At 43.1% G+C, this 13,213-nt stretch overlaps 1 protein-coding gene across 1 annotated transcript in view; it reads right to left on the bottom strand.

Annotated features, from left to right (window-relative positions):
• LOC147698447 (serine/threonine-protein kinase Nek3-like) overlaps positions 1–13,213 on the bottom strand; it is a 172,592-nt gene that overhangs the window by 21,450 nt on the left and 137,929 nt on the right. Inside the window, exons 12-13 of the mRNA XM_086935034.1 lie at positions 12,630–12,764; positions 3,550–3,676 (exon numbers count right to left, since the gene is read on the bottom strand). Of these exons, the coding sequence (XP_086791160.1) occupies positions 3,550–3,676; positions 12,630–12,764 (262 nt within the window). The remainder of the gene's footprint in view (positions 1–3,549; positions 3,677–12,629; positions 12,765–13,213) is intronic.

Below are 13,213 nucleotides of genomic sequence, written 5' to 3'. Positions count from 1 at the left end.
AGATTCAGCTAAAAAACTTCTTTTAGTATGCAATAAATAGTTAAAAAATGTATTAAACTTTCAGCTTTGTGAATGTTTAAAAACAAGAGCCCAGATCTGGTGGAGTATTATAAGGCGTTCCAGTTTAAAAACATACGGACCCTATTAAAAAGTCATCAACACTATCCGAAATACCTGCAAGCAATGACAGACAGAGAAGATGATTTTTTATTCAAATTTGGTCATCCTAAGTACTTTAAAAAAATTAAATTAAAGACCTTAAGAGAGGCAGCAAAATTGTGGGCACAAATTAGAGCAAATTTGAAAATTCAATATTACAGCGTAATGGCCCCAATATGGGACTCACCGGGAACACCAGAATGCCTAAAAGATGCAATGGCAATCCCCCTAAAACAAGCCAATATCAACTTTTGGGGACAACTTTTAAAAAACTCAATATTGATCACATGGGAAAAATTCCAATCTGTCACCAAAGGATCAGTGTCCAAATTTAAATACTACCAAATATCAAGTTGGGCGAAAACCATCCCTACTAACAATCGAGAGGATGAAAAGCTGGAAAAAGAAATGGTTGAACTCCTAACAATTACTAGGGAGGTGGCAAAGTGGCACTGGGCGTTTATAATTGCAGGAGAGGGAGACAAGAGGATGGAAGACCAAATCTGGGGAAGAGAATTACAATTGGATGATCTAGATATAATCTGGGAAAGATCCGTGGAAAAATGTTGGTCGACTCTAAAATCTGCTGCATTAAAAAGAAATCATCTATATACAATCCATTGCGCATACTGGACTCCGAAAAAATTGTCCAAATTTAAAAATGCAGTTGCAAAAAAGTGCCCGAAGTGTGGGGAAGAAAATGCAGACGACTTTCACATGTTCAGAAACTGCCCCCTATTGGAAGAATTTTGGAAAGAAGTGGGTAAGACCATGAGCATAATCATACAGAGACAGCTAACTGTAAGTACAACCTTTACTTTTTTTGGGATTGAAGACACAATGGGTAGGGGGGTCTAACAAAATGTCAGGAAAACCTTCTCTTTGTATTAGTTGTTCTAGCCAGAAGGGAGATCTGTTTAAAATGGATTGGCCCACTACCACCTACACATAGTGATTGGATGAACTCTGTCATAAAGACTAACAAATTAGACAGAAAAGGAAACATCAGAAAAAGATTTAAATATTGGGAAATTTTCGAAAACCATATAATTTCCAACACCGGGTCAGTACTTACGGTCCCATGATTAACGCGAAAACAACACCTGGTAGACAAGTATGATACTTGTCGAGTAGCCTGAAGGTTAGCTCATCCCCGCATCTCCAAACCAGAGTTGGTACTATGTAAGGAATAAGGGTACTCCTCTGAAAACCTTGTATAGTTGACAAACTCCCCAACCTCGAAAGACCAAGGGGCAGTGTTGGTAACAAAACCAGAGGCAGAAACCTGAAACCCGAATACATAGAATTTTCGCAATATGAGGATAAAAAAAAAAAGAAAAAAAAAAATAAACAATTACTTGTACAGATTCTTCATAACACCTTTAATATAATCAGCCATGCCCAGCTTAAGAATTTAGCCACCCCACAGGCTAGGGTTGTGCTGGCATCAGCCTTAAGTATTCTGAGAGCAACAGAGTGGTCTCTACTCTCAAGCTGCAGGCACACCGGTTTGAGCCATTTCAGTCTGGGTTGTATGTATGCTGGGCATACGAAAAAAAGGTGAGGGATGTTTTCAGCGACACCAGCACAGTTTGGACAATCCATGGGCGTTTGGTGAGGGAGGTTCCATTTGCTGGTACGATCACAAAGAGGAAGGGTACCCATCCTAAATTGGATAAAGAGAGTCCTATCTCTCGGCTTTGTGATGAAGTCAAGATAAGGCTCCAGGCGAGGTATGTGTTTGTGTTGACGAAATGCCTCAGCTAGCCTGCCTTGGTTTGGGGCCCTCTGCTCTTGAATATCAACCCATGCCCAAAAGGCTCTCTTGGTTTCAACCTTTGATAGCACTACCCCAGACTCCCAAGCAGTTAATAGCCCAGTGGCCAAAAGAAGTTTCCTTAAGTTAGTTAGCCATCCGATCTTGTGGGATCCTTGAAGATTCATGACCTCTCTTAGGCCCTCAGCATATCTGGCAAGCTCTGGAGTGCGCCATAGCCGGGCCCAATATAAGAGAGGACGCAAGGTGGCCAGGTCCTTAATTGAACGGCCACCCAAATCACACAAAAGTGGCTTGGTAGGGGTGCCCCTCGGAAGTGAGACAAGCTCCCTAAAGAACTTGTTTTCAGTAGTAACTAGTACGTCTACACATCCAAAGCCCCAAAGTTCTGCTCGATATAGGGCGCAGCCTACTGCTTTAGCAGCATAGATTTCCAAAGCAGGAACAATGGGCTTAGAGGTGGACGCACGATGTTCCCTCCCTAATATTCCTACTACCAGTTTGTGATTTAGGGCCATTTTGTCAATATGTAACTGCCAATTAAATTTCTCAGAAATTCGGATCCCCAAGTAATCGAACTCTTTGAGGCGCTCCGATGGCACCCCATCGAGAGCCAAAGTAGATCTGGACGATCTGCTTGGATTGAAATAAAGAAGCTTTGTTTTGGAGGTGTTAATCACAAGGCCCCTCAACTTGCAAAACAAGCAGAAACGATCCGACAGCTTCTGTAACCCTGCAGGAGTTTTTGATACTTACAACGTATCATCTGCAAAGAGCAGTGCGGGGACTTCATCCCCTGCCAGGACCGGGGCGTCAGCATTGGTTTCAAGCAAAAAGGAGACTACGCCGTTTACAAAGAGCATAAATAGTGTAGATGCCAGTACGCAGCCCTGGCAGACGCCTCTATGCACAAAGATTTTATCGTTTTTTTGCTCCTGTGATCCCCATCTAATACGGGCATAGTTTCCATCCTGCATACGGGCCAAGAGGTTCAAAATGGGCGGGGGAATCCCCATCTCCTGCAGGACCAGCCATAGGCGGTCTCGGGGGACCAGGTCAAAGGCGGTCTTCAGGTCAATAGATGCCAAATAAAGACCGCCTTTGCCAATGGTAACGACCTTCCAGTGCAAGAGTGTCAACCTAAATGCCTGATCTATTGTGCTTGTGCAAGCCCTAAAGCCCGCCTGGAACTGTGAAATGACGTTATTTTCATCTGCCCATGAAAGAATCCTCTCCAGGAGAACCCTGCCAACCAGCTTCTCTATATTTATCACTTTCGTCGGAATGAGACACAAATAAACTAATGTACATTTCAGTATGAATCACATTACCTACTTTGCACATATCACACATTATTATTTTCGATTATTGCTGGTATCTGTAGGCACTTTGCTGACACCTCAATGAGACTCTTCTAAACCATTCCCAAAACAGAGAGGGGAAGAAGTGGCTTCTAAACACATGAATTGTTTGAGGGATGTCTATTCATTTAAGCTCTATTTGAGCATTAATACAGAAAAATGGTGGTGGCAGCTTTCAAATTTACACATATTGACAAACCTGAAATCTAGTTGTTCCTAACTATGCCAGATTTATACTCATTTATCACTTACGTGTCCTCCTCATCAGACCTAGATTCAGACTGTTCGGCATCCACTTCTATTTCTTCCTCTTTCCCATCTGTAGAATCTTCAGCTCCAATTTCCTCACAAAGCGGGCCAGCTAAACAATTTATGGCAGCTGTTCATATATATATAAAAGTATATAAAAGGAAAAATGTTAAAAGTGTGCAACACAAAAAGTATATTTAAATCAGTATGTGTGTGTACATTTCACATTTTAAAGACTTTGAAAAAATGCAAAAAGAGAGCAAATGGATTTCAATTACTTTAGAATCTGGACATGAATTTTACCCTACTCTACAAGTATTCCTATTTAAAATTATATTTTGATCATCTACATTTCGGAGCTCAGTGAGGATGTCTGATCTTCGGGCCTAAGGCAGAAGAAAGATGTGGCTGAAAGAAGACGAGGCAACAACTTTAGTGTTGTTAAATTACACAGGCACCAGATAAGGCTTTCTGAGCCTCAATCCATCGGAATACAATATGAGGGGTTCATCTCTAACAACTAATGGTAAAAGTAATGTCTGAAGTTAGGGAAAGTACGGTTAAACTAAACACTATGCAACAGTGGGAACATTTGCTTTTATTACACATTTGCAACTTGTGTCTAAGGGAACATGTCTGCATATGCCTCTAGCTCGGGTTTCATATATGTGTAAACATGCTGAGCAAATCTTTATTTTTTTTCCACAACATATTTTATTGAGTTTCGTATCATAAGAAAACCCAAGAGGACATACATATACACATATAGCCTAATAAGACATATCCTAGCGTTATACATTAAAAACAGAACCAATAACACTTTAAACCTGCTGCGAATTTTTTTAGTGTGACTATGATGTTCTAAGCGACGTCCCAGATATCCAGGTGTCCGAGTACTTAGGAAAATGCATTCTTCATCTATATGACTGTGCTTCTTCATCTATACTTCTGTTTGTCGACTCCGTCCATCTATGCATCCACTGTACCATCGTCTGACAGAGAATCACCTTTTCTTTGCTCTGCGAGGATGTCAAGTCTCCCTTGGCCAAGGGAGCTATAGAGAGGGTTCCCTGGCCAGAAATAGGCTGTGGTTGTTATTCCCGCTATTTTCTGGTCCCAAAGAAAGATGGAGGCCTTTGTCCTATCCTCGACCTCAGAGCTCTCAACTACTTCCTCAAAAAGGAGAGGTTCAAGATGCTCAACCTAGCTCAGGTCCTGTCTGCCCTGGACCCGGGAGACTGGATGGTAGCGCTAGACTTGCAGGATGCCTATTTTCATATTCCCTTCCGGCCTGTCCGTTGTCGCTACCTGTGGTTTATGGTGGGCCATGAGCACTTTCAATTTGCAGTGCTTCCTTTTGCCTCACCAGCATCCCTCGGGTGTTCACAAAGGTGATGGGCCGAAGTTGCCTTACGGATCACAAGTGGCGTCTCCATCCAGAGGTGGCACAAAATTTCTTTCAGTTGTGGGAAGAGCCTTGATTTGACCAATCTCTTTGGTGGCCAACTGATCTATGTCAACAGTTTTGGCATTGGAGTTTCCAAGGTGGCTCTCACTCGGCCACGCTTTTCATCGCGAGTGGAGCCCAAGCCTCCTGTATGCCTTTCAGCCCATACCATTTCTGCCCAGAGTGCTCAAGAAGATCAAGAGCGACCGGGCACAAGTCATCCTTGTGGCTCCAGTATTGGCATGGAGAGTTTGGTATCCTGAGCTTCTGGATGTGAGCATCGATCCTCTGATCAGGCTGCCTCTTCAGGAGGATCTTCTGTCGCAGCTGCATGGTAAGGTACTCCACCAAAACCTGTTCACTCTCTGCCTCCTTGAGTGGAGATTGAGTTGCAACAGTTGGCATCTTTTGACCTTCCTCCGGAAGTCTGCGAGGTTATTCTAGCACCCAGGCGTCCCTCCACAAAGTTGGTATATGCCTGACGATGGAATACATTTGTAAATAATGTACAAAACTATCGATTGACCCCTTATCTGCCTCCTGTTTATCCTTTCCTTGGCCCAGCAGGACTCTGCCTTGGGCACTTTGAGGGCTACCTTTCGGCTTTTCTTTGGCTGACAGAATAGCCTTTACTTTTTAAGTCCCCTTTAGTGCAGATATTTTAGAAGGGTTTTACCTACATGTTTCACCAGTCTCCTTTTCTTATGCCACAATGGGACCTTAATTTGGTCCCTACTTTCTTGATGTGCTCCTCGTTTGAGCCCTGCACAACTGTCCTTTACGGTTGCTCACCATCAAAATAGTGTCTGTAGTTCGCTCACCCTCATGGCAGAGTTTATTGCCACCAAAAAAGCTGTCATCACAGCCTCCAAAAGTGGTACTGAGAACTAGGACATCCTATTTGCCCAAGGTTGTAACTCCCTTTCATCTGGGACAGTTCGTTACTCTGCCCACTTTCTTTTTGTGACTGAAACATGTCTGAAAGAATGATCCACTATAGACACAGTCCAAGCACTGCCCCCAGATTTTTCTGTCAGAAGACCAGATAGGAGGGAAAAAACAGGAGGGGGGCTGGCAATCATTTATAAAAATGAATTTGGATGTATGATATCACCCCTCACTATTACCAATTGCGACACAGCACAATTTAGTCTTAAACTCTCACCCAATGTCACCTTTTCAGGCACACTGCTCTACAGACCTCCGGGTTCCACTACACCCTCCCTAGAGGAGCTCCCCGGTACAGTAGCAACAATGGTAGCAAGCAAGGGCTCCACCACCCTACTTGGAGATTTTAACTTTTATTTGGATAAACCTGATAGCACCACATCGAGCAGACTCATTCATGACATGGAAGCCATGCAACTGAATCAAATGGTAAGGGAAAGCACACATGAAAAAGGGCACATACTGGATGCCATTTTCTTTAACGAACCTAATCTAAAAGTAGGGACTCCGATACCAGTGCCCTGGTCTGATCACCATTTCTTACATTTCACATTAGATTACTCACAGCCCCTACATAAATGTCATAAATCTACCAAGACTAGGAATAAATGGCCAAAAACCTTACAGGACAGCATGGTGAACGAACTGGAAGCTCAAGCCCCATGCCTGCCAGATAATAGGGATTAGGCTGATAAGAGTTGGGCAGACTGGATTAATAAAGTAGCAGAACAGCACCCTCAGAAAACCAGAAGAAAGAACTTCCCAACTAGGAAAAAAGCGCCCTGGTTCAATGATCAATTAATCTTGATGAAAAAATCCAGTAAAAGATTGGAAAGGCTATGGAGGAAAAATTACGATCCCTCCATCAAAAGCCAATACAAGCTGGCTATCAGACAGTACCACAGTGAGATGACTCAAGCCCAGGCCAAATACTTTGAAGAACAAATTAACTCAGCATGTAACTCTTCAAAAGAGTTATTCAAAGTAGTGCGCTCCTTATCCTGCTTTGATCAAGTTATAAGTAATCATTCCTCCTCCAAAGAAAGATGTAATCAGTTGGCGAAATTTTTCAAAAATAAGGTGGATATATTATAAAGCAACCTGCAACAAAATAGCAGTATAAATAATGCTGAGACTCGCCCAAGGATCAACGAAAATCTGAGAATTATAACATGAGTTAGACTAGATCACTTCACAAATTTAAGTGAAGAAGATTTGACCTCAATCCTGCAGAAGATCAAAGTCCGGATCTCCTCAAGAACCGATTCCACCAAATATCTTACTACAGGGAGGCAAAACAACGAAACCAACCACTGCAGCACTCTTATCACTCTTCCTCACCCAAGGGTTGATGCCCAAAACATGGAAACATGTGATAATACGGCCATTGCTGAAAAAAACCCAGCTAGATCCAGCAGAGCCAGGAAGCTACCAACCAATTTCACTTTTGCCACTGTTAGGCAAAATAGCTGAAAAACATGTGAATCAAACTCTGTCCCAATACCTAGAAGACAATCAGGTGTTACACAACACACAAATAGGTTTCCGACCCCAACATAGTACGGAGTCAGCCCTGTTGGTGGTTACTGAGGAATTAAAGGGAGTTCTAGATCAGGGGTGCACAGCAGCTATCCTGCTCTTAGATCTTAGCGCCGCATTTGATATGGTGGATCACTGTACAATGATCCGTAGGCTAAAGGAAGCAGGTATCACATGCCCTGCGCTAAAGTGGTTGACCTCATTCTTAGAAGACAGGTCTTTCCAACTACTGGAAGGGGAGCATCTATCTGAGACCCTCCAAATCTCATGCGGAGTCCCGCAGGGATTCGCACTAAGCCCGACACTTTTTAATCTGTACATGCAACCACTGGCAGAGATAGTACAAGAATTTGGACTATCTATAGTATCATATGCTGATGACACCCATTGATTCTATCAGTGACGGAAGGCCCCCAATCCATACACAACAATCTGGGACCATGCATGACACAGGTAGCAGATTGGATGAATAGATGCAGCCTAAAGCTGAATAGGGGTAAAACAGAGCTTATGTTCCTGGGAAACAAGACGGTCCCCAGAAATACTATCAGTTGGCCTCCCAAATTGGAGAACCCCCAGTCCCAAAGAACGCAATAAAAAACTTGGGAATCTGGCTAGACAAAAGTTTAACCATGGAAACCCAAGCCAGGAAACTTTCAGGTATATGCTTTGGATTACTGCGTATGCTACGGAAAATCCTTCCTTTCATACCTGAATATACCAGCAGAGCTGTGGTCCAGGCTTTAGTGATGTCGCAGCTGGATTACGGCAACTCTCTGTATCTTGGCGCCCCCAAATACGTCATACACCGGCTGCAAGTAGTTCAGAACGCCGCAGCAAGGATACTGCTCCGAATCCCAAGACAACAGTAAGCTAGGGCAGCCCTGAAGACGCTGCACTGGCTCCCGGTCCAGGCCAGCATCAAGTTTAAGGCACTATGTATTGCCCATAGAGGTATGAATAACAAAGGCCCGGCCTTAATCAAAAGGTTTGTCACTCACTATATCCCAGGCAGAAACCTAAGATCCTCAGCTGATCTACTCATGAAACAGACTAGGGTAAAAAGGTCCAGGTTGCGAGGTAGATCCTTCACGCACTTGGCCCCTAACCTCTGGAACACTCTGCCTAGAGAAGTGCATCTGGTGACCAACGAACTGGCATTCAGGAAAAAACTCAAAACATGGCTCTTCCCTTAACTCCCTTGCTCCCTGAATGTCACTTTCTCTTCTAGCGCAGGGAGCCCCACTTGCAGCCATGCGCTCTATAAATTCATAAACACAAACATAAACATTCACATCCTTCCAAGGAAGAGAAGCGTCTCCACCATCTGGACTCAAAAAGAGAGTTCTACCTTGATCGCACAAAAATAACAATGTTTCAGGTGGATAACCAACACTATATAGGATTTGTGGAAGCAAAGAAGGGGTGTGCCATCCAAAAGAGGACCATATCATGCTGGGTTAAAATATGCATTAAAATATGTTATGTTTGGCAAAGAAACAGCCCCCCGAAGGCCTTAGGGCCCATTCCACCAGGGCGAAAGCAGCCTCCAACGTGGTGTTCCTATCTCTGACATCTGTCAAGCGGCCACATGGGCATCCCTGCACACATTCGCCAGACACTATTGCCTGGATTCTCTGGTTTGCAGGGAGGGCCTGTTTGGCCACCCTGTCTTACAGGATTTCCTTGTTTAAAGCTTTTCTGCAGTCCCACGCCCAGGGAAGGTATTGCTTGGGTATCTGTTCAAAGGTAAGGAATCTACAGCTAGATGTCTCTATCACATGGACAAGTTACTTACCTTCGGTAATGCCTTATGTGGTAGAGACATGGTCTAGCCACAGATTCCTTACCGACCCACCCATCCTCTCCGCACTGCGGAATTGTTTTTAGTAGCAGGGCTGTTCCCTTTCAGGGCCCTAGTTTCTTTTTAACAAACCATGGTCAGTTACTTCATGGATCCACGCTTCTGGCGTGAAAAGTACTGATGTTCAGCGCGCCAGAATGGCGGTTATATTGAGGATGTAGATGCCCCGAGGAACACAATGCCGACGACGTCACACATAGTCAACCAACGCAACCTACTGTCGCGCAGGTGCACTGCTAAGAACATTTTTCTGGATCCAGCCTGATGCCTGGAAGTTCAAAGGTAAGTAATCTGCAGCTAGATCATGTCTCTACCAGATAAGGCGTTACCAAAGGTAAGTAAATTGTCCTTTACTCAACTTCCCCTCCTTTAGTGGCAGGGGAGGGATGCATTGGATGGTTCCTTGACAAGTGGGAAAAAATGACAGTGGTTCCTTGGGTCCTTTGAACTGTGAAAAGGTACCTAATAGGCTTGGAGAAACAGGAGAAATCAGCTCTAGTGGATGAACATGAGCCATCGCCTTAGCTTATATCCAGAGGGAATTTGTCTGGTCCATCTTCCTGGCTCGAAATAATCTGAATGGCTCTGACTGAAATGAACAAAAGTATTAAATCCCCTGATGTTTCATATTAGTACTTCAAGATGAAGGGGGTTTACCTCTTTGGGGACACTGTGCTATTGGGTGACTGGATGGTGTGGCTCCACCTGGAGAACGCATATTCCTTGATTTCAAATCACCCACTTTGGACCCACTGGGCTTTAAGAAACTGGTGGCAATGTACCTGGCAATTGTGTTGCCTTCTCTTTGCCCTATACTATGCCCCTTGGTGTTTCGCCAAGCTTGTGTGGGCTGTATTGACTTTTCTGATTAGTTTGGGTGTCTGAATCAATTAAATCAAATGTTTCTCCATTTTCAGTGCCTCCATACTCTCCACCTCCACCAGACTCTGATCGTAAACCATGCCTAGTGTCAAGAAGCAACTAAATAAACAGATCTAATCTATTCATTTAAAGACCACTTCTCATCCATCGAGAAGACTAGGGCTTGTCCTTGATAAATGGTAGAGGTAGTGTGCCTAAACGGCAAGGCCTGATCGAGTTATGTCACCTCTGGCTATGGTTGCCAAAGAGCTGAAGCTCTCTTTTGCAACCATTATGCTTCAGAAAGGTGACCTCCATCCAAACTTAGATGTCAGGCAAGCAGAACTTCAAACTATTAAGGGAATGGAAACCGCTTTAGTCCAGGTGCATCGCCTGCATATTTTACTGCTATCTAGTAGTGTCTGATAAATTGAAACGGTGAAGCCACATAGACTATACATCTCAGGGGGGGCGAGTGATGAGCTTTATGATGCTCCACAGTTAAAAACCTGATCGCTCAATCTACATGGGTGCATGAGTAGATTTTAAGTGCAGATTGACAAAGAAGAAGTGCACCAGTTCAGTACCGCACCACAATACCTAGATCTTTAAGTCTGCACAAGAGGATTGCATGGACTCCTGTATCATAGCCAAAAGGATTGGGCCCATAGAGCCCCCATTGCGTAACATATTTTTTAAGGTTGTCAGTGGGTAGGGGCGTAGAAAGGTTTGTGTTTGTGCCTGGGAGAAAATCTTGTTGCCAAGTGTAAAACTCTTACCCTTTTCTGAGAAGCAAGAAAGTTGTTCAGTAACTAATTTCCCCACCGTGGTGCGACGAAACTTGAGGGGGTCCCCTTGCAAAGTACATTGAGGGTGCCCCTCAGTCTCCAGACGCAGTAAGGAGCTCTCAGGCCAGGGGTCCGCCACCAGTGCACAGTGTCGCAGGGGGCTATTATTACACCACTGCTCCTGCTAGAAATCATTCTGCAGAAACAGTGTGACAGAGTTTTCATTTTCTAGTAGTTAGGTGCCTAACTGGTCTTTTCTTTAGTAAAGGGTGTGAGACGTGTGGGCAACTTCTGCTGTTCTAATATGGGTTATAGACCCTGAAGATAAGATGTGGACAAGTTTACTAATCCCCCCAACATAGGTATGACAGACTTGAGAACCACAATGGGCCACAGTTCATCAGTAGATCCTAATTTAAGATTAGTGCTCTTCTTAAGAACCATGTCTTCGGTGACATATGCTTAATGATGGATTTAAATGGAGTTTAATAAAAGCAGTGTAGAGTAGATAGTTCAATGTTTTTATACCTTGATAAATTGTAAGAATGAAAAAAGATGCAAGTTAATCACAGTAAGCTTGGGAGAGGAAGGCAGGCGATGTTTAGTGCTTTCTGGATGAAGGAAGGGGTTTACAACTAGCATGGAGTATTGGTGGCTTGTAGCATATCCGTCTCAAGAAAGACTGTTGAGTCGCAATGCATTTAAGCGCACTTTGTGCTCCTATAAGCATCAGTCACACTGTTGTTTCGGTTCAATTTCCATTCTAATTAATAAGCTTTCAATTGTTCAGCTTTGAGAGCTCTCAAGAACTATGATGGCATGACTTTAATAGTGGGTTAGCACTTCATCCTAGATAGCACTATCTGTGAGAATACAGTTTCAAGTGTGACACTGGCCCAAGCACAATGGGGGTCTGAATTGTAAATGTTGTCTTCCTGGGCAGGGCATGCCTACTAATGCAGGAGTAGAGCAGGTGATGATCTGACCACAGGACTGGAAGGATGCTGGGAGAGATGTTGATGTTAGGTTGCCTATAGATTAGGGGGTATGTATGGCTTTTACTATGTAATGGTCCTACTACATTTTGAAAACGGCATGAAAGAAGAGAAGGATAATTTGGTGTTGTCGGAGTATAGAAAAGAAAAGTCGAAGGAGAATACTGCAACTCCAAGCAAGGCAATGTAAAGAAGAATATTTTTTGGGTGCAGGCAGAGCCTTGGACCATGTCTACTGGTACGTGGGATAAGGACAAGTAGAGAGAGGAGCACCAGGATCGTAAAAAAAGAGGGGAAAGGTAAGGCGAGAAGCACTGTAGAGCTTATTCTGAAGGAATCCTGTGTATAGAGAGTCAAGCATGGTAGAGAGGCTGAAGTTTCATGGGAGGAATCATTTTTTTGCATGTCTGAAGAAGTTTAAAGACAAAACAAGTTTTGAAGTATTTTGTCCTTATGGATGTCGATGAATGCACTTCACGTAACAGCTTTGGTCAAATTAACACTGGTTACAGTCAGAAAGCAATTTCACTGTCCTTAATTTCAGGACATTATATAAAGAACATGTGACCACTTGCCACTTGAAAGCTCTAACTCTATAACAGTGTAAAATAAATAACTTTCACAAAGTAAAACAGGTTTACCTGGCCTGTAAATTGTATAGGTTTGAAATGCAGAAGTCAGATCAGCATTTTTGAGAATATTTATCACGGTGTCTGGAGACTCTTTGACCCACTGTTTCCGGCTCCTATTTTCACCATGCTTTATAACACTGCTACCTACAATAAAAAATAATACATATATATATATATATATTTAATCAGTGGCATAAAACAAAAAGACTCACCAAGCAACAAACAATTCAGATATTTAACCATTTATTGTGGGTGACTGTGGTCTTGAAACCATTCAATGACTCCAAAGCACCATACTTTAATAATGGTTTCCATGAATAGTTGTTTTCAGTCTTTTCAAACAACTTTACTTCCCTAAAACAAGCAATAACCAACCAATAATTTTGCCTTTAGTATGGTGAAAAGCTTTACACCGCATACACCTTCTCAAGATATCTTTTTCAACATATTAAGTGAAAGTGATCATCAATTGTCAAGCTAGTGGCAAATACAAGTATTCCATAAGCTTCCAAGAGAAGGTAACCCCATCAAAGTTTTGTTTGAACACATTTCCACGTGGGTAGGGTGAATGAGTGGAAAACGTGGATCAATGT

Source organism: Lissotriton vulgaris, chromosome 8 (genome assembly GCF_964263255.1).
Source record: "Lissotriton vulgaris chromosome 8, aLisVul1.2, whole genome shotgun sequence".
In the NCBI taxonomy this organism is placed as follows: domain Eukaryota; kingdom Metazoa; phylum Chordata; class Amphibia; order Caudata; family Salamandridae; genus Lissotriton; species Lissotriton vulgaris.
Note: the sequence above shows the minus strand (reverse complement) of the source record. Positions and strands in the feature narration are given on the sequence as shown.